The 23,089-nt window shown below is 38.2% G+C and overlaps 1 protein-coding gene across 6 annotated transcripts in view; it reads right to left on the reverse strand.

Moving 5' to 3' along the window:
• Positions 1 to 14,694, reverse strand: part of igdcc4 (immunoglobulin superfamily, DCC subclass, member 4) — a 63,174-nt gene extending 48,480 nt beyond the window's left edge. For 3 of the 6 annotated variants that reach the window (XR_014535144.1, XM_083550832.1, XM_083550831.1), the window contains exon 1: positions 14,180 to 14,516. Coding sequence is in view for 4 of the 6 variants with exons in the window: in XM_083550832.1 (XP_083406958.1) it covers positions 14,180 to 14,249 (70 nt within the window). In the remaining 2 variants the exon portion in view is untranslated. Of the gene's footprint in view, positions 1 to 14,179 lie in introns of all 6 variants that reach the window. The other 3 variants (XR_014535145.1, XM_083550833.1, XM_083550834.1) reach the window with 2 other exon arrangements.
• Between the last annotated feature and the right edge of the window lie 8,395 nt (positions 14,695 to 23,089).

Below are 23,089 nucleotides of genomic sequence, written 5' to 3' on the forward strand. Positions count from 1 at the left end.
TCATCCACCAATCCTACAATGTGTCGCTGCTGTAAACAGGTTAGACTGTAGTCTACACTTCAGCCAAAATTAACTCATTTAAAAAAGTAACGAACAAAGCACCATATGGTAACGGAGTTACTTTATTTAAAAAGTAATGCGTCACAGTATTAGTTACTGTCAAAAGTAACTGCGTTACAGTAACGCAATACTGCCCAACACTGTCGCTGTGTGTGTGTGTGTGTGTGTGTGTGTGTGTGTGTGTGTGTGTGTGTGTGTGTGTTTGTCCTGCATGTGTAAGAAAAGGCAAATAGCACCTGCTGTATAATGACGTCTCTGTGAAAGGTACATATGAGAATGTAGATTGGCTAAATCAGAACTGGCTCTGCTTTATCTGCTAATAACCCCAAGATGGAAGAGATAGAGATCGGACAACAAACAAACCACACGCTCTCTCTCTCTCTCTTTCTTTCTCTCTCTCTCTCTCTCTCTCTCTCTCTCTCTCTCTGTCTCATCTTTACTTACCAGCCCCATTTATATTAAAACAATTCAGTAAATTGCAACCTAATCGCACATTTTTTGTGTTATAAATGTACCATAAATTAATACTTTTCAAGTTTTTAAAACATGTGAATGGACAAATATGGATGCTTTATGCAAATGTATGTTATTGTTAGAGAAACCAAACTCAGCATAGAGCATGAAGACAAAATGCACTTGTAAATGTTGTAAAGTAATTATTGTGTTTTAAATTATGGTAATCATCAGTTCCAAATGGAACATTTGCTATGTTTCTACACGGACGGTTTTAATTGCCGAATGTGTGCATCATGGCGAATTTTGGTGCTTAATACTTCGTGCATCAGTATCATATTTAACCATTGATATATATACGTTTAAATTACACACCAAGCTGACAGTCGGCTGGCTTTAGTTTTGTTCTGCGCCGTTGGCTCTTGGCGATAAAGGGAACGACGATTGGCTATTCATCTTAGCAGATAAGGAAGGGAAAAAAAAGTTTTTTGTCATCCTTGCGCTTGTCTTTGCAATTTAGCAGGCATGATTGGAAAATAAAAACGAACCCGTTAGTAATTATCATAGCAGACGTAAACGCTGCTTGCTTTTTATATTTACAGTTCTAGCTCTTCCGGTATCCCTGTTTGGATGCTGAAGACAGACTACTGCCACCTGCTGGAATGAGAGAGTTTTGTTCTCTCATGCAAGCGCAAAAAGTACAAAAAAGTACTAAAAAAAAGAACAGAGCGGAGAAACTAAGGAGGCTAACAGGCTTGGTTTAAAAATAGGACAAAATATGCATTGATGTACAAATGCATAATTATTTGTTGAAAACCACAACAATGAATAAAATGTCATCATTTACTGCTGCTGTTATTTGCTGCTTTTAGATTTTAGTGTTTGTTCGCATCGTTTTTCACAAACGAGCTGATTGCACAACCTGATGCTCGCGAGTCACGACAGAACAGATCTGGTGCGACTGTTCCGAAGTTACAAACAAACAGTTTACGCAAAAGCACTTTATTAAACTACACCATATTCACATGATGATAATTCTATAGTTTTTGCCTACCGTGCTGATGTTTCTCCCTTATCCGTGGCACTAGTGTTTTCTTTTTACATGCTAATGCATTACTGTCGTACTTCCATGCCACACAAGCTCTGCTTTGCATGAATTACAGGTATAGTTTTCTTTGTTGCTTTGATGCTTCCATTGCTTTGCATTTAATATAAAATGCTCCCATGCCTTGGATGAGTTGGGACGCACAATTGTTCCTGCTGCCGATTGACCCTGTACAGGCTCCTGTTATCTTACCGTCACGCTAACCCGTAATTTGAGCAGCCCAACTAATCAATAACGGCATTAGTTGACAACAAATGTAATTATCGATTATTATTGATTGTTGACGATTTGTTGTTGCAGCTCTATTGGAATCCATGTTTCGCTTAATTAGAACTCATGCAGCCCCAGATCATATGCTACCACCACCATCCTGGACTGTAGAAAAGACACCATTTTTTTGGTACTCCTCACCAGGGCATCACCACATTTGCTAGACACCATCTAAGCCAAGTTTATCTTAGTCTCATGCTCTTAGACAGGTTGTCTTCAGCAAACTGTTTGAGAGCTTTCTTGTAAACCAGCTTTAGAAGAGGCTTGCTTCTTGGATGACGGCCATGCAAACCGACTTGTTGCAGTGTGCGGCGTAAGGTCTGAGTACCAACAAGCGGACCTTCCGCTTCTGCAACCTCTATAGCAATGCTGGCAGCACTTATGCGTCTGTTTTTTCAATCCAGCTTCTGCACCTGATGCACAGCACGAGAACTCAACTTGATCGACCATTGTGAGGCCTGTTCTGAGTGCAACCCGTCTTTGTATGACCCTGGCCACTGCACTGAAACTCAATGTCGGGTGTTACTGATATTCTTATAACCTCTGCCATCTTTGTGGAGAGCAAAAATTTTAATTCTTAAGTCTCAAAAAAAGTATTTGCCTTGAGTTGTCATGTTGAAAATCCAGTGGTTACTATGAGAGAATTGTACTCAAAGCACCAAATTTTAACTGCTCTTTTACAAGATACACAAATTTGTATGGTCCTGTCAAGCAGACAAAAACATCAACATGATGGATAAGACATGTGGCTTTGCATGGTTACATGATGTATTTTTCCGTCCTCTGATCGGTTGGTCAAAGCAAAACTGTTACAGCCAACCCCGGCGCTAGCTAGCTTGTCTCAGCCCGGAAAAGGGTTTGTTCACCACATTCAGACCAGTGACTCATATGCTACCATTGGTTTACAGCCTTTTAGGAGCGTTGCAAATGATACTGGGAATGCCTGTTATTTGCAAGTGATCAACTTGGAGTCAAGTTTGGAGTCACAGAGGGTTTGCAAACTTGAGTTGTCTAACCAAGGCACAAGGATGGATTTTGTCTATAAATAATCAGCATATATTATTAGATACATATTGATTCTGAACTGCTCCAGATAATGTAAGTGGCACAGTTGCGGTTGTAGTGTAGAGGTTTGGAATCTTAACTGGGTTTCTTGCTTTAGTAAAATGGTATTCACGCTCAATATGCGAAATTCCTCTCTCTCTGTAATGCCACGCGTTGTTATATCGCGCTTTTGTATTGTATTGATGGTTTCTATAATTGCATCGTGATAGTGGTGGTATTAAGAGGTGGTTTAAGTCGGGTAATCCCCACTAAAGGCCCAGGTACCAAATGCACATTCTGCCAATTTCACATCCTAGATAACCACAAGACACACTTAAGTAGTCACCGATCACCGTACTCCATTACCACATCCTTACTAACCATCATTATTATAGTTACCACATCAGACCTTTGCTGTGACTGTGTTTCTGTATTCCATGTATCTTTTTTGTTTGTTTTTCTATCTCTTTTTCTTTTTTTGAGCACACACACACACACACACACACACACACACACACACACACACAAACAGTATTTCCTTGAAGCAAAAAAACAATAATAATGTTAACCCCATGCACTTATGAAGGTTTCTGGAAGCTTGACAGAATGTATATGTTGAATTATCATGTTCCTATGATACCAATGCAGACAGACACACACATATGCACAAATACACACACGCTTCCCTTCCCATTCCCAGGAGCTAATGCACCTCCTCCTCCATCACATGAACAAATGGACAGGGGTTTGGAATGGAAGGAATGTGATCATATGAGTGTTTACTCAACAAGAGAGAAACCGCAAAGCGACACACACACACACACACACAATCAGCAATTAATATGCATCAGTTTGCCTGTAGAACTAATTGGCGATTTAAATTTTTAAATGTAACTGTAATCCAAAAAAATTCACATCACACTTTTTCTACATTTAGAGCTATATTCAATTCAATTATAAAACATGTATGAGACAAGTCTAACTCTACAATTTAGAAATCAAGTTCTTCTTCTTTCTTAAAGTTGGCACTATAAAAATCATCTTTATGCTACCAAGAACTGGAAAGTGTAAACATATAATTCCCAAATACTTTCCTAGGGCCAAACAATATTACAAAGCACAGACTCTGAGGCTTTTCCATAAATATTAGGGAATTTTCTCCCATCAAGAACCTAATTATTTCAACAAGTATATACTTTGCCTAAATGTTTGCTTAAAAAAAAAGAATGAGTTTTTAAAATCTGTTTATTTCCAGCCTTAGATTATTCGGTCCGTATCAATAAATCAGTTGCATTCATATGCATTCACATGCATTCATTCAGCATTTATATTAATATAAACCTGTGATTTATGCTACTATTGAAACTACTCTCTGAGCTGCTGTTACAGCCCACATCTGTTCAGAGAATTCCACAGAAATATGGTCAATTTTACTTTCATATTAACTAATTTCTCTCATTTTGGTAAGAAAGTCAAGCATCAAGCTGTCAGTCATAACACGCCAGACAACATCTTAATGCTTTAAACATAACACTGCATGAAACAGCGAAAATATATGAATTTAGAAACAGACCAGATTTAAGTTTCCTGACATTAACCAATTCAGACAGAAGTAATTCTCCCAAAAGCCACGGTGGTTGAATTAGCATGCTTACTGTTAATTAAAGATGCAAATAGGTTTATAAATAATCTATTAACAGCATTTTGAGAACATACTGAGTAAACAACAACCTTAACCATAGAACTAAATATGAACCTTTAAATAGATGTAAATATATGTGCTCTCAAAAGACTTTCTTAATACTTTTCTTTCAACACTTTAAACCATTTCTGCTAAAAGAGCACTATGAAATATGTATTTGATGGTCCAGGTGAATCTTTAAAAAGGTCAGAAATTTTAAAGACAGGAAGTCTAAAGAACTGGCAGATGGAACGCAGATGTTGAGCAATGTAATGTAAATCGAAACTTGGAAGCGGAGGCGGATGCAAGTGCTAGGTAATAATGTTTATTAAAATAAATAAGCAAACAAATCTGAAACATCATTCATAATCAGAAATGTAAACCAGGCTAACGTTGGGTGATTGGCAAACAGCATTACCTGGGCAAGACTACAGCAAGAAACAATAAACAAAATACGAGATCGGGAAACCAGGTAAATGAGAAATATGGATTAATGAACAAAATGGCTTGATAATCATTAGTAAGACTGAACAAAATACTTTGCCGAAGCTAAATGCAAACAGGTGCATTTATACAGGTGCATATATATACAGGGGTATATATAAACACACATGAATTAGACATGAAAGTGAAAACAGCCGTGACTAAAAAGCTATGTGAACACAAGATCCAGTGTCATGACAGGGTGGAGATATTACAAAAACAAACACATTTAGCAATGGACAAATTGACAAGAATGCAAAGTCCATTGCATTGACTGCTAGTATTCACTTTGTGGCAGCAAGCCCTCACTACAAAAAAGAGGGGATATATTTTCTAAAATAACCCCCCATAAGCCACTACTTTCATTGTGCCTAAAAAAAAGTCCCTCCCTGGAAGTCTGGCTCTTGTGGGCCAAATGTCCACGCTAGGCACTTGGTTGGGAGGCAGGTATTATCTCTCTTGTAAGGCCGGAACATACTTTGTGAGGTCCCTTGACCTGAGCAGAGAGTGGAAGGAGGCAGTTGCGTTGACCCCTGGCGCAAGCAGGTCAAGAAAGAGAGGCCGTGCCATCGTCCCCTACCTGGTGTTAGCATTTCATGGAAGAATGCCTGATATTGACCCCTGCTGTGGACAGGTGATGTAAGGATGTCGCCCCTGGAATTGGCAGACCATCGAAGGAGGCATGTCATCCTCAGGGATAAGCAGGTCTTGGGAGACTGACTTGGGTAGGAATGAGAAGTGAGAGGTCCCAACATCAGCCTCTGGCAGGATCTTAAATTGAGTGGCCCTCTCATTGGTCCCTAACCTTGTTTTAGGTGGTTCCCCCAAGCCATCAAGACTCAGAAGCAAGCATGCTGATTATTTTTGTTCTCGCCTATTGCATCCAAGATATAACAAATAAAAAAACTAGAGTGTAGCAAAAACAAAATCAAGGAAACTAAAATGAGACATGAAAACTAGGCTATCAAAATAGTTAAAAACTGCATGGTATACGGCAGATAACTAAATATAATTCTTATCTAAACGTGAACATGGGTATACACACGTGTACATGAATATACACATGAATAAGACACAAAAGTGGACACAGCTGTGACTGGGAAAACACGTGAACACAAGAATCAGTGACGATACAGGGGCAGAGACATTACAAAAACAAACACCTGTGGCAACAAACACAATGTTGGGAATGCGGAAGTCCATAGCAATGTGAGCCAGTACGTGCTTCATGAAAGCAATGCTATGTAAACTCCTGCTAGCCGCATTTAGCAGGAGGGGGAGATTTGCTGATAAACAGAATAAAGGGTTGTAACGATTCCTTGGAGTTGGAGTTTAAAAGGTAGATGCTTTCTAAGTATAAAACTTGTGAGGTTGCAGTTCTTTACAAGTGAAAAACAAATTAAAGATCTACCGACATATAACTATGTAGTTTAAGTTTTTTTCTACAAGGTCATCAAATTATTGATGTTCCAGATTGGACACTTTCTAAAAATGTTATGTTTGGAATATTATCTAAAATGGTTCTTTTCGAAACTAAAGATTCCTGCAAGATGGAAACTTATTTTTAAATGTTGGTAAATATTGTAAGTACAGCCACTCCATTGTACAACCATTTTAAATATTTGCATTTTTATTAATTAAAGCTAATACAGTCCCACCTACTTGGTTTCGGTTAGCTCACAATTTTCACCATTCAAGTTCACCTTAGATGAAGTATGCGCAAAGTAAAAGTGACAAATGGATGTGTCATGTCCTGTGTCCTAGAATTTTATTGTTCTTAATATTCATGTTTCTCCCATATCGCCTTTGCAATGTAAAAAAACGTCTTAGAAGATATATTTTGGCACCTCCGTAAACTGGTGTAAACAGGTATGCATGGCCCTGTTAGCATGTGATCAGCAAAAAAAAAAAAAAGCAATTACTGAATGTTAACTCACACTGAATGATAACTAAAGCACCTTTTCACAATGTTTGCTGCTGTTGATGGGAAAAAAAAAAATATTTTACCTGGTTAAAGCCTGAGGGCGTTAAGCCCCTAATTTGTTTATCTTCTCCTCATGTGTTAGTAGCCTGAATAGGCAATATGATTTTTTTTTTTTTTTTTTTTTTATTCACACTGAAATGTAAACATTTTAAGGCTTAAATGCAAACTCTTAACATAATATCTGCTCTTCCCATCAGTTTGTAATAAAAATTTTGAAATACTTTAAAATAGATATTATTCATTAATAATTAATTAATTTTGTGAGGCAAAAGCATATAAATTATTAATTAATTAATGATTAAGTATTATTATTATTATTATTATTACAATTATTAATTAATTAAATATAATATTAATTAATTAATAATGAAATATATATCAGTTTGTAATAGAAATTTGAAATACTTTAAAATAGATATTAATAAGAAGATATAACAATAATCACCATATTTTCTGCATATTGTTTATGGCAAAATAACTTACCACAATATCAATATTACGTCATCATATACCCCCAGCCGTATTCTGGATGTAACTAAAAATTTAAAGGCATTTCAAAACAAAATATAGAAACCTTAAATCAACTGATTTATGTGAAGAATTCACGTTTTTAATTAAAATTCTCATTAAGATGTGCTTAGATACAACTGATCTCATCTGTCTTAAGGTTTTTGATCAGCCAGAAACATTTTTTTAATGACTGGATTTTGGATCTAACTTTTATCATGTCTTTTTTATCTTCCTGTTTTGCAATCACAAGAGGTAGGTAAATCTAAAATTTTCCCTTCAGGGCTAGGGAAATGAAAGAGACATTCTTAGTTTAACTGTGCTGTGTTTGGCTTCACATCTGACACAGACTCTTTGTTTGCTTTTAGCTCTAAATGACACAGCGGTGATCAGCTTCATGACCTTTTTTCCTAATCTGAAATATAATAAGACTGAAAGCCAGAACAGACAGAGAACTATATAAAACAGAACAACATGTGTGTTCAATGATGACCTCAGATAAGACCCTTGCACTTAAATAGGAAACACTAAGACATTTACACTGACGCTATTACACTGCAATAATAAATGTGCTACAAGAAATATAATTGGTAAATATGTAGTTTGTCACAATTTGGAAATATATAGGCACTAATGTGAAAAGATATGGCACACAAACTCAATGCTACAAATAACCATTTACTTCTACGTAGAAGTCAAAAAATATTTCATATACAAGTAAAGCGTGTAATAGCACAGCATGGCTTTATTCTCAATCAAAGTGTGCATATAATTCTTTTGTTAAAGCAAAGCTGTGAGAGTAGTTCTAGTTTCAACATAAATGGTTTTATATTATAGATTCAGATATGTTTCTATAGTAACAGATGATTCACAGGGACTGATAGTGCCACATTATCTAAAGATGACAATAAACAATTCATGTAGTTTTACAAAGAAAAGTGTATTCATTGTAGTCATTGATAACAAACTTGAAGGAGTACACAGTGACCAGCAAGATCAGCAAGTGCGTTGATGACGTGACCATATCCAAGACCATCACTACACACTCCAACCTGAAGCCGTGGACGACCGCAAAGGTGCGTTCGCTATTAAAAAGTCTTAAGACTCGACCTTCAGAGCAGAGGTCAAGACGGCCTTAAGAACAGCAAGGGCCAAACTGACCTGAGCCATCAGAAAGGTGAAGCATGCACACGCTTGTGAGAATCCACGGCCACTTCCAGGACACCGGAGACAACCGACATATGTGGCAGGGCATCCAGGCGACCACCAACTACAAGACAACTTTACCTGCTTGTGACAGTGACGCCTCCCTCCCGGGTGCACTGAACAACTTCTATGCTTAGTTTTATTTGCTGGGGTCCCTCAAGGCTGTGTGCTCAGTCCACTGCTGTTCACTCTGCTGACCCACGACTGTGTAGCAATGCACAGCCCAAACCACATCAAGTTCGCCAATGACATGACTGTGGTGGGTCTCATCAGCAAGAGCGAGTCAGCATACAGAGAGGAGGTGCAACAGATGCAGCCTGGTGTAGAACCAACAACCTGTCTCTGAACTTTGACAAAACCAAAACCGATGGTTGTTGACTTTAGGAGAGCACAGAGCGGCTATTCTCCACTGAACATCCATGGATCCTCCGTGGAGAATGTCAAGAGCACTAAATTCCTTGATTTTCATCTGGTGGAGAATTTCACCTGGTCACTCAACACAGCTCCATCAGCAAGAACGCCCAGCAGCATCTCTACATCCTGAAAAGGCTTTTTTTTCCCCCTTATTTTGACCATGCTATACAGAGAGCAGGTGCATCACTGCCTAGTTTGGGAACTGCACCGTCTTGGATTGCAGGACCCTACAGAGGGTAGTGAAGACGGGCGAAATAAGTCTCTCCCCCCTTTATCACGGACATTTACATCACACGCTGCATCCTCAAACCCAACAGCATTGTGGATGACCCCACACGCCCCTCACACACACACTCTTTAGTCTCCTGCCATCAGAAAAGTCTCAAGCCATCAGGCTCCTCAACACCCAGAACTAAACTGTACCAAACTCACACACACTCACTCAACTGTGTGTTACTGTAACAACCTGAACTCAAACACACACTTAATACTCATTTCAATTCATACACAGCCATGTCTTCAGCACCACCCATATTACATTATAATCATAATATACTGTTTACATGCTGTTTTGCACCTCTTGATTGCTGCTCTTTCTGTTTTAGTACAACATTGCGTTTATGTTTACAAATACACTCGTTTATAGTTCTCTTTTGCACATTGTACTGTATAAGATATATAGTAGGTTTACTGGTCAGTGCTATTATGTGTTTTGTGTATTTGTCCCACACTGTCTTGCTTTGTCTTTTGTCTTGCACTGTTTGCACTCGGTTGCGCACGATGCACTTTATGTGGCGAGGACAATTTACTTTAGTCCTTAGCTCTGTGTTCTGTAGCACCAGGGTTCTGGAGAAACATTATTTCATTTCATTGTGTATTGCATCAGCTATATATTGTTGAAATGACAATAAAAGCTTATTGACTTGACTTGATTTGATTTGACTTGATTTGGTTCAGTTTCTGATAGGAATTTGCTTAACATTTATGAAAGAAGCCTCCAGTGTCAGAAGTTTCTCAAAGCTTTCTGTTTTTCTCTGTAACATTACAAGGTGTATTTTTGCCTTTTTTAAATACAAAGTAAAATCAAATGAGAGCCCATGTTGTCTGTTTAGCTAAAGTATGAGGTAAATGAGAACAAAAAAAACTTCACACGATTAAGATTACCAATAAATATAACTTTATAAGGTTAAAAGTGTTTTTTAACCCTTGGTTGGGTTTTTGAGTAACGTATAACATTTCTGTAAGATATGCATGTATCTAGTGTATTTTTGACCTTTGTGAAATTTGTACTACAGTGAGATTGTAGTTACTACTCTACAAACTTGTAGTTTTTATCCAAACTATGTTGTAAATTAAAACCAACATACAAAGTTTGCACTACGATAAAAAGAAATTAAAAAAAAAAGTCAGATAGCAAGCAATAACAGCTTAAACCAAACATTTTTGTGCAAAGGGTTAAAAAACCTTTCACTGGAAGTTTAAGTTTAGCATCTACAGTAAGTTTTTGCTCTATGAATATCAGAAATCTTAGTAGGAAGAAATCTTGCTAATACAGCATTACACTAAAGGGAAGCTATAGATTACTTCCTACACGTAAATTTGTTTTTGCTATTGAAACTAGAAGTCTGCAGACAGCGAGCATATAAACTATTAAGTAATGATAAATCAATGTTCAATTTTATTTCAATTAAATAATTAACCTGATGATAAAATTATTTAAATGATCAGCACTCTTCCTATTACCTTTAAACTCCTTCCGCAAACTCACTGCCAGACAATGTGTTCGAACATTTTAACACGTTGTGGCGCCAGTAAAATTTAAATGTGCAGATAATATATAGATTTTGCCACAGTTATACTCTTATCTCTATTGTGGATGACAACCCACAGAATCATTTTCCTATCTAAACCAGGATAACAAGCATAGGCAATACAGTGGAACCTCGGAGCTCGCGGCCTCAGCGCTCGCGACCTCGCATGCTCACGACTTTCATTCCGACCGGCGATTCTCATTCAGATCGGGTCGTGAGCAACCGCGAGCTGCTCAAAACGCTAGTTTTAACATTTCTAATCAAGGTTTATCTCATTCAAATTGTCTAATAATTAAGTGTTGTGGAGTGAAATAGTGTTATTTACTCCTTTAAATCGATTTCGTATAGTGTTCTTTGGGTTTTTACTGGGTTGGAAGGGGCGTATCAAATGGTCGCGAAAATTCGGAACTCGCGACCGGTCTTGGTCCCTAACCCTCGCTCCGAGGTTCCACTGTACCTTGCCTTCTAGCTTATGGCTTATGACGATATGATATCAATATTATTATCCACTCTTCATTGTTACTTAATGTACCAAGTAACTAATACAACAATAACATCTATTTTTATACCAATCATTATATCTTCACTTGCCGTCCACAGTAAATTGGATATCTTTTTTATTTGTTTAAATAAAATTACACCTTAATATTTTTTTAATTTTAATTCATATGCACACTGCACTTTGTTATCAAAGCAATAATAATCATATGCATATTATCTACTGTAAAAATGTCTTGAGTTAACAAAAACATGGCAAATACATGATTATAGTGTTTTCTAAGTGAGTGCTTATGAAAACCACCCGGGAAAAGCTTTATTACGCAGTGTTTAGCATTATAGAGAAAAACACAGGTACTAGAATTAGTACTCGATTTTTTGGTTTAAAAAATTCTACTTCTGGGAAACAAAATCTATTTACATTTACTGCTCCTGTCCCATACACTGAATAGTTCAGGAATAGTATTCTTTACCATTTTAATATTTTTTTTCTAAGCAAAAAAGAGGTAATTGTTGCTGATTTTAGTATTGAAGTACAGGAAGAATGAAAATTACCTTTTTGCATGATGCTGGTGTATTACTCATAATGTCATATCATTTTAGCATGAATATGAACAAAGTTCTTACAATTGTCCTATATGAAGTTCTTTCTGGTTTGTCTATTTCAATAAAATAAACATCGGATCATACTTAAGAAAAAATTAGGGTCTTTTATATTTTTTTTATCAGAAGTAATAAATATGTTTTATACAGTCTCTTGTAGAATATTGTTTCAGCTGAGCAAAGCTAAATAGTTGCAACAAGTTCTTAAGTTTTATAGGTTTCATTATGTGTACAAATTCTGGCACAACATCTTGCTTAGGTAAGGTGTACAGTGATTAGGGTACTTACACCTCTCACAGCTTCAGCAGTCATAGATAACCTTCTACAATAATCTGAATATCATTTCCAAATTGCATGGAGAGAACTCTTAATAACTGTCTTCACCTCCTCGTGTTAGGCAAAACACCACACTTTTTATCTGCATAGAAAGCAACAAAATCAATATCAGGTTCCGATTTAAGAAATGTAATAGCAACGAGGCTATTTAAGATTCCAAAATTTCTTCGCAGCAATGAATTCTGAGAATTCAGTGAAAAATACAAAGACAATACAAAAAATGTTTTATAATTCAGCCACTGCACAACAATTCAATGCGCACTAATTTATCCTCTATTGATGAAAAACGATAAAAATGCCACAAACATTTTAATCCATTTTTTTACCTTTATCCTTGTGGTCTGAACAGTTTGTTAACCTCAGGTCATTCCTGTCACTTACAAACTGTATGAAGTTGTGGGCAGAAAGATTTTTCAATCTATCTAGATTTAAAATCTATGTTTAAATTTTTTGAAGTATTTTGATGTAATTGGGTGTTTTTGTTTTCTTTTTATAAATGATGTTTTTAATCTTTTCTTATCCTTAATTAATATTTGAAAACATTCAGCAGAAATTCAAAACAAAAAAAACATTTTAGCTAAACATTTTAGCTAAAAAACATTTTAGCCCCAGATTTACTGTAAAACACTTTAGCTATCACTTGCAAAACTTGTAGTAATTAAAGCTTAATAACTTATTAATTATGGGTAAGCGGTGACTTATTCAACTACTTATTTGGGACTTGTAATATAGATTGTTAGGAGAAAAAGAGAAACCGGACTACATAGGCAAAGTTACTCAGAAGTGCTTTGCCAGCAGTGGTTTGTGTTTGACGGGTAAAAGGTGAGAGAAGAACAGAGGACAGATTTTAACCCGACTCTTTGTCATGCAAATTAGGTGCCTAATCTCTATTTCTCAGTCAACACAATCTTTTCTTCCCTAATCTGCATAATTCAGCCAATAAGAGTCTTTCTTTCTGCAGGGTGACAGTTAAATGACTGCCTGGATTTTAATTTATAGATGCACAGGCCATGTGCAATGTGTTTCAAATACTTGAAAAAAAATAAGCACATTAAAAAAAAAAAACAATGTGAAAGCCTGACTGGATTGTTGTTGTTGTTTTTTTTTTATAACTAATGTGATTCAACAGTTCGACTTGCAGCTATGTATATCATTATATTTTTAGTAAAGCTTAATTGGTTGCCACATTTTTTACTGTGCCCTTTCAACACTCCAAACTTCAACTCTCAAGCTGCAAACACGAAAAATAGGTCAGAGGAAAAGTGTGATAGGCAAATCCATGTCAGGAAAATCAGAGCCTCATGCATCATAAATTATGATTTTGGAATATGTTTACATCAAAAAAGACTACAAAGAATGCATAACTACTTTTACATCATTTAAGATCAATATAAGCCCAGTGCAGCTATGAAGTCCACATGAGGACCCCTACACTGTAAAGTGTCTGAATAACTGAATAACTAATATGATGCATGCATGCTTGCAAAAACACATCACACATTCATCCTGTACTGATCAAATTGTCCTTTAAGTATGGACCACGTTTCTGTAATAGATATAAGACGAAATATCCCTCTGCAACAAATGCGAAATGACTCTGAGCAGTTTAACCCAGACTGAAGCATGAAAATGCAGTCAAATATGCACCAGCCTATATTAAGCTATAAATCTGTTGTGCATGTATATAAAGAAAATGATGTTCATTATGCTTTATTATGGTGTACCTTGCACGGCCAGTCCACAGCAGAATAACGAAAGCAGACAGAGAAGCCAGGTATTCAGCGCCATAGACATCCTCCTTTTGATTTTTTTTTCCAGCCAAGAGGAAATAAAAAAAAAAACAAGCAAAGCTACATGCGTTCAAATAGACACTATCCGTAATAAAGTCCTCGTGTCCCGGGAAACGCAGGAGGTCTCCTATAGGCAGCATAAAAACACGGTCCCCGCTTTTCAGTCGGGGGAGAGCCGTCGTGTCTCTGCGCGCCTCATCGCCATGTTGTGAGCGAATGTTAAACGCGTGCGAGCTGCTGCTCTCTCTCTCGCTCTCTCTCTCTCTCTCTCTCACACACACACACACACACACACGCATTCAAGTCCCCTGTTCTTTCACTGAACACACAGAGTCAATTTCCCTGTACCTTTTACTGAACACACTCACGTGCGAACACACACAAATGCACACCCCCTTTTGTCTTTGGAAGGACCCTCCGGCGAAGAGTGTGAACTATTCTTACGACTATTATTATTATTATTATTATTATTATTATTATAACTTTCAGCCAGTGCACTTTTCATGTCACATAACCAGTGGACGATTCAAATGTCCTCACAAGGTCAAAACTTATGAGTTACGCTTTTACTCAGTACTTCACATTGATGCAGTGACCATGACAGCACACCTTAGATGTATTCAGTCACAAGATACTAATTACAGGTTGTTAGAACACATAATTATGATTTTATTTCTCCACAGGGTACGGAAGACAAATAGTCTGGGCAGGAGTGTGGCATATGCTCTCGTGATTATTACTCTGCCTAAAAATATTTAAGTTTTCACAGGTGAAGCATAAATTTAATTACTTTTATAAAATTGCTATTTTATTACTACTCCTACAGTATAACTCTAGAACTCAAATCAGCAATGCAAATCTGCTTGATAATTTTATTTAGTTCAAGTTTATCCATTCGCAGCAAGTACACACTTGAGCAGCTTAGCTTGAGATCTTCTGTCAACAACAAGAACAAGAACAAATTCTTGGATAGGCACGCAAAACCTGGGGCATGAGGAAGGTCAAGTGCCAGCGGCGGACACAGCGGAAGTTGCTGCAAACTGCCACTGGGTGGAACACCTTTAAGGCCAGGAAAGGCCCTCGGCGGAGGTCTGTGGCAGAGCGACACTCTCGGTGGATGTCTGGGGCGGAGCGTCGCCCTCTGCAGAGGTCTGGGGAGGAGCGATGCCCTCTGCAGAGGTCTGGGGCTGGGCGAGGCCCTCAGCGGAGGTCTGAGGTCGAGGCTTGGACACCGCGGCATCCCCAGAAAAAACCCCAGGCGAAGCAATACCCACAGAGGAACAACGGCTGGGCAATTCCCCCAGCAGGGCTTGGAGACTGGGTAAGGTACGCAGTGGGGCTTGGAGACTGGGGATTAGGTAAGCTGCAGGAACAGCCAAACTGGAACACGGGCTCCTGGGGAAACTCTGGATAGCCTGCGCATAAGGTACTCTGGCGCCCAAGACATCTGCAATCTAGTCCGGGGCCTTCCCAGAGTGGTGGAGGCTGTAATGGTGGTTAGCCGTTGCAACACCAAACACCTCAGTGAAGTGCCTGGTGAAACTGGAGTATGCACCGATGATGTCCAAATTGGCATTCCACACCGCGCTGGCCCATGATAGAGCCTTCCCGGTTAGTAGCGAGATTAGGAACGCGACCTTGGAGCGTTCGGAGGGGAATCTGGCAGGTTGCATTTCAACATAAAGGTTGATGTGTCGCAGGAAGCCGCTGCACTCCGGCCGGTTCGCCGGAGTAGGAAGCTGGAAGTACCATTGGGCTGTAGAAGGCGAGCGGTGCAGCCGCGCTAGCATGAGCTGGAGCCAGTGCAAATGCAAAAAAGAGGGGACGAGTACCTCGCATGGATCCTTGATTGGAGCTGGTTGGGGATCCATCGAGGTAAATTTTTTGAGGTCTGATCTTCTGTCACCAGGCATCAGAACCCGGGAGTAAAACAGAAAGTCTTTTATTGTCTCAACATATACACACACGAGAGAGGTGTCTGGAGCAAATGGTAAACTTAACTGAATGCTTCCTTAGAAGCGTAGCCAGGAGCATGGAAGCATGGAAGCACAAGGATTATGTAAGCCTGGAAGCCTGGAAGCACAGGAAACCAGAGAGGTAGGGAATCCAGGTGATCTATGGTCGTAACTGGCAGATCGGACCGCGAGTGAAGGGGAATGGTGACCTTATAAAGGGGATAGGTAAATGGGGAACAGGTGTAGGTGATTAGTAGGAGTAGGACAGGTGCAGGTAATTAGTAGCAGGGAGAGGCTGAGTGAGAGTGTGAGCATTGAAGGGAGGCGTGGCTGGTGGTTCTCTGACATAAATTACTATATGACCTATTGTTACTAATGAAAATAGAATTTTTTTATAGAACATATATATATGTAACATTTTATTATGAACAAAAATACATAGAACAAACAAACAACTGGTCAAATAAAAAGAATCCATGAAATTATTTTGTTTAACTAAATATAACAGTTATACACACTTCTAGCATGAATTAATTTTTTTCCCCCAAAACTGTTGCAAAGTTCCCACAAATGTGTTGCACTTCTCTGCTGCTTTGCATTCACCTTTCTGTCCAGTTCATCCCAAACCAGTTTGAAGTCTTGAAGTCTAAAAACTGCGCTAGCCGTTCCATGCTATTGTAGCAGAAACAGTCTGAAAATATGTTTTGGGTCATTATCTAATTGGAGGATGAACCTCTGACCAACTAGGCTTATACCATTAGTATTCTAGGTGGCACTGTAAAATGCTGTGGTAGTAGTTTTGGTTCAGGGTGTGACTCAAAGTGCCCCAGACCATCATATATGAAAGTTGGTGTCACACACTAAGAAACCATTATTCTGCTGTTTAATGGCATACAAAAACCCTGTGTGATGTGAACTAAAGATTTCAAATTGTGATTTATTAGTTCATAAGACTTTCTTTTTCATTCTTTAGTAGTTCACTGGTGGTTCTTCACCACCCGGGCATGCCTCTTTCTCTTGTTTTGTCATCTAAAGCAATTCCTTTCTTCCTGCCACTCAATCTGTCAAACCTGCAGGTCTTTTCAAGTCTTCACTTTAAAGACAAAACAGAGACTTGCTTACTGCAAAAAGTGTCAAGCAATGCCTGAAGCTGTTGTTCCATCAGCCACCTATAATTCAAGCTGTTGACTTTTAGAAACTTGTCTTCTGTGTGGCTTTGAGTCTGCCAGACCTCTTCATGGCAAAATTATCTCCAGTTTCCAAGTGCCTTTTGATGGTTTCCCTTAAAATTATACATTTTCTCAGTTTAAACATTTGATATGTCATCTATGTTGTATTCTGAATAAAATATTGAAATTTGAAACTTCCACATTATTGCATTCTGGTTTTTTTTCACAATTTGTTCAGTGTCCCAACTTTTTTGGAATCGGGTTTGTGTATATATATATATATATATATATATATATATATATATATATATATATATATATATATATATATATATATATATATATATAAATAACAGTGGCGGGCTGTGCATTTGGTACCTGTGCCTTTTAATACCACCACTATCACGTTGCAATTATAGAAACCATCAATGCAATACAAAAATGCAATATAACAACGCGTAGCATTACAGAGAGAGATGAATTTTACATATGGAGGGTGAATACCATTTTACTAAAGCAAGAAACACAGTTAAGACTCCAAACCTCCAAACCGCAACTGTGCCACCTACATCATCTGGAGCAGTTCAGAATCAATATTTTTCTAATAACATGGGAAAAATAAAATACACCCTACTCACTAGAGATGCATACTCATAATTTGCACCGCTCCTCAGAGGCTGTAAGCCAGTGGTACCGCTCGTATTCACTGGTCTGGAGGTGGCGAACAAACCCTTTCCCAGGCTGAGACAAGCTAGCTAGCTTTGGGGTTGCCCGACCTCTCCAAGCGTCTAGCTTTTCTTCAAAATGGATTTTTATAAATGTCCGAGACCAAATCAATTTTCTTTCTTTTGTAGGCATAAAAGTCTAACTCAGATCTAACTGGTTGGTTGAAAAAAACTAATTTATTTCTTATAGAGACTGACATAAAAGTCAATGCAATATATATATATATACAGTGGGTACGGAAAGTATTCAGACCCCCTTAAATTTTTCACTCTTTGTTATATTGCAGCCATTTGCTAAAATCATTTAAGTTCATTATTCTTCCTCATGAATGTACACACAGCTCCCCATACTGACAGAAAAACACAGAATTGTTGACATTGTTGCAGATTTATTAAAAAAGAAAAACTGAAATATCACATGGTTCTAAGTATTCAGACCCTTTGCTGTGACACTCATATGTTTAACTCAGGTGCTTTCCATTTCTTCTGATCATCCTTGAGATGGTTCTACACCTTCATTTGAGTCCAGCTGTGTTTGATTATACTGATTGGACTTGATTAGGAAAGCCACACACCTGTCTATATAAGACCTTCCAGATCACAATGCATGTCAGAGCAAATGAGAATCATGAGGTCAAAGGAACTGCCTGAAGAGCTCAGAGACAGAATTGTGGCAAGGCACAGATCTGGCCAAGGTTACAAAAAGATTTCTGCTGCACTTAAGGTTCCTAAGAGCACAGTGGCCTCCATAATCCTCAAATGGAAGACGTTTGGGACGACCAGAACCCTTCCTAGAGCTGGCCGTCCGGCCAAACTGAGCTATCGGGGGAGAAGAGCCTTGGTGAGAGAGATAAAGAAGAACCCAAAGGTCACTGTGGCTGAGCTCCAGAGATGCAGTCAGGAGATGGGAGAAAGTTGTAGAAAGTCAACCATCACTGCAGCCCTCCACCAGTCGGGGCTTTATGGCAGAGTGGCCCGACGGAAGCCTCTCCTCAGTGTAAGACACATGAAAGCCCGCATGGAGTTTGCTAAAAAACACCTGAAGGACTCCAAGATGGTGAGAAATAAGATTCTCTGGTCTGATGAGACCAAAATAGAACTTTTTGGCCTTTATTTTAAGCGGTATGTGTGGAGAAAACCAGGCACTGCTCATCACCTTTCCAATACAGTCCCAACAGTGAAGCATGGTGGTGGCAGCATCATGCTGTGGGGGTGTTTTTCAGCTGCAGGGACAGGACGACTGGCTGCAATCGAGGGAAAGATGAATGCGGCCAAGTACAGGGATATCCTGGACAAAAACCTTCTCCAGAGTGCTCTGGACCTCAGACTGGGCCGAAGGTTTACCTTCCAACAAGACAATGACCCTAAGCACACAGCTAAAATAACGAAGGAGTGGCTTCACAACAACTCCGTGACTGTTCTTGAATGGCCCAGCCAGAGCCCTGACTTAAACCCAATTGAGCATCTCTGGAGAGACCTCAAAATGGCTGTCCACCAACGTTTACCATCCAACCTGACAGAACTGGAGAGGATCTGCAAGGAGGAATGGCAGAGGATCCCCAAATCCAGGTGTGAAAGACTTGTTGCATCTTTCCCAAAAAGACTCCTGGCTGTATTAGATCAAAAGGGGGCTTCTACTAAATACTGAGCAAAGGGTCTGAATACTTAGGACCATGTGATATTTCAGTTTTTCTTTTTCAATAAATCTGCAACAATGTCAACAATTCTGTGTTTTTCTGTCAGTATGGGGAGCTGTGTGTACATTCATGAGGAAGAAGAATGAACCTAAATGATTTTAGCAAATGGCTGCAATATAACAAAGAGTGAAAAATTTAAGGGGGTCTGAATACTTTCCGTACCCACTGTATATATATATTTACTCACATTCAAAAATTACTCACATTTACTCACATTCACATTACTCACATTCAAAAATATGGCCAGTATGACATTTAAAAGGCAAAATTATGATGTCTAATGATTTAATGATTGAAAGTGGGGCTAAAGTGGTTAACAAGTGAAGCTACAAATTGCTATATAAATGCCTCTGTTATGTAAATGCACCATTTTTGTTATCTGAGCCCAACAATCCCCCCCCCCAACACCAAACAAACCCTCTCACACACACACACACACACACACACACACACACACACACACACACACACACACACACACACACACACACACACACACACACACACACACACACACACACAGGTAAGTTAATTTCATGAGAAGCCCTATTCAGTTTTCAGCTATTGAGGCCCACAGATGGGATCTCTCTCTCTCTCTCTCTCTCTCTCTCTCTCTCTCTCTCTCTCTCTCTCTCTCTCTAACACACACACACAGATCCCTCTGACTGACTGCTTCATATACATGCATGGCCAGACAGTGCTGTGCACTTAGGGGGCCCATTTCAGGGAGTCTTAGACACATACTGACCCTGACCCATGTGTTGGCCATCTTCCACACAGACCCCAAAAGAAAGAAAAAAAGCTGTAGGGGTCAAACAGAGCCTGAGGAAATAGAGATGAAAGCAGTTAGTTCATCTATTATACATTGATAAGCTTTGGTCATACTATACCTTCAGGCTAGAGAGTTCTTTCAAATGATCATTGAGTGTCTCTACTGCAAAGTATTTGTCCAACTTAACATTGTGGTATAGTTGTAAGGTGGTTGTAAGTTGTAAAGTAGCAATAATAGCTGCTAACATAACTTAGAGATTCTGTCAGAATAACATTTGTTTAACACAAAACCAACATCCATTGAGTGTTAAAAATGTCAGGTTTCTAAAAAAACACAGAAAAAATTATCTCATCATCAAAAGACATGAAAGTAAAGGAAACATTTGCCTTTAATTGCTAGATCTTTATTTATTTTCTGAAATGTTATGTTCATATCTGACTCTCTATAATAAACATAGTGAATGTCATATTTCTCATTCCTTGTGTTTTAGAAGACACCAAGGTCAGAGGAAACGTACTATCTGCTTAGGAGTGTTACTCTCTTATCTCTCCCTTCACCCTTTAATCATCATCTTTACATAAGCTGGTCTCTTAATTTTGGTATAGAGCTGGTGAATATCTTCTGATGTAATGCATTTAATTGGGAAAATCTAATTTGAAGATTCTTGAAGCACACAATATCTGAATTTGAAAAGTCAATAACAGTTTAAAAAAAGAATTCTTAGAACTTGCTGCCATTACCCAGATGTCAGATTAACACCTTGTTACAATTTGTAACTATGAAGAAATATTGACTGGGTGAGGAGTCAGTGTAAAAGATATCATTTAAGGCTAAAGAGTTCTTTCAAATGATCATTGAGTGTCTCTACTGCAAAGTATTTGTCCAACTTTTATATATATATATATATATATATATATATATATATATATATATATATATATATATATATATATATATATATATATATATATACATGCAGATAGGTGGATTAGCTATGCTCGACTGCCTCTAGGAGCAAATGTGTGTGCACTGGTGTCCCAGGGTTTAAAATCCAGGTCCAAATCCAAAGTTGCAACGCTGAGAAGAATTAAGTGGCTATACAACATGTATGAACATAAAGTAAATGGTAAAATAACATGTACATATATTTGACCTTAATGGTAAAACGTCACAGCGCCCTCTTATGGAGAATTGCGGAAATGCGACAGTTATTTTTCCACGTTAATGTAATTTGTGGATAAATCTGTAATATTTGTACATGAAGAAAAAAAAAAATCTAAATTCAATATTGCATATAAAAAACTAAGACTTTTCATTTGAACTTGTAAGGAAGAGCTGCACCTATCCTGCTCATTTACCCGCCTATCTCTGTGCCTCTGGGAGAACACTGAACACTTGGCATGACAGGCAGGATCTCCATGGTTACTGAAGCTTAGATTTGAGTGACACATAGGCGGAGCTGTTGTTTCTGACTGGCTGTGGTGTGAGCTGCAATGCCAGCCAGTGTGCAGACTGGCAGGAAGCCCAGAACTGGGAGATGAGCTAAGAAGACATCGAGTTATTCAGTTATTTAGGGAGGTGGTGCTCAGAATTTCTCAGGTACAGTGGACGTTTTTAACAAATAAAATGAAAGATTACTGATGGAGATGGTGTGGGTGTAAACTGGCTTAAGGGTGTAAAAATGCACACAGTATCGAGACTTCACTTCAATTATTTACTGTTAAAAAAAAAAAAAAAAAAAAAACCTGGATATGCAAAATGTGGAAATGTATCACAGTGTCAAATACAAGCAATTCAAAATATTTTATCTGACATTACTGATGCATTTACACTTAGATGATTACTCACTCATTTAAGAATATATAAATCATATAACAGGTGTATATGATCAAATTATTACCTTATAATCTTGTGGGTTTGAATTGTTTACAGAGTCTTCCTCTGCAATGGTTTGTTCTGTTCATTTTACTCTTGTACTGGTCCTGTTGTCTTTGTGATGGTGTACGCATTCCAGTTTGTCTAAAATGGTGTCTTGGTTTCTTTGTAAATGTGTATGGGTTCTGGTCTCTCTGCAGTGGTGTGCCGTTTTCTTTGTGATGATGTACAGCATGGGCTCTAATCTCACTGTGATGGTGTATAGGTTGCAGTCTCTCTGCATGACGCTTTCTGGTTTCTGCAACGACGTGCCTTGTTTTGCTTTGTTGTTTTTTGATGAGGTCTGGGCCCTATATTTGTGAGTGCTTTACAATTTATATGTCTTAAAAAGCCTTATGGTGTCTGCTGCAGTCATAACGAGTCGTCAAAAAGCTTCAAGAGGACATTCGTCTTACAGTCTTTCTATAAAAGTGTGTTTCAGTGTCTATTACATTTGATTTCGTTATAATAAAAAAGTTCTTTTTTTTTATACAGTAATATAATTTGAAATCCTCTTGCACTGCCCTCAGCTGGTTATAATTCAGCACAAACCAAAGTCATCACTGGGTCATTTTTTTACATTGAAAAATGAAGAACAAAAAGCAAAAGATC

This window comes from Silurus aristotelis, assembly GCF_946808225.1.
Source record: "Silurus aristotelis genome assembly, chromosome: 9".
Taxonomy (NCBI): Eukaryota; Metazoa; Chordata; class Actinopteri; order Siluriformes; family Siluridae; genus Silurus; species Silurus aristotelis.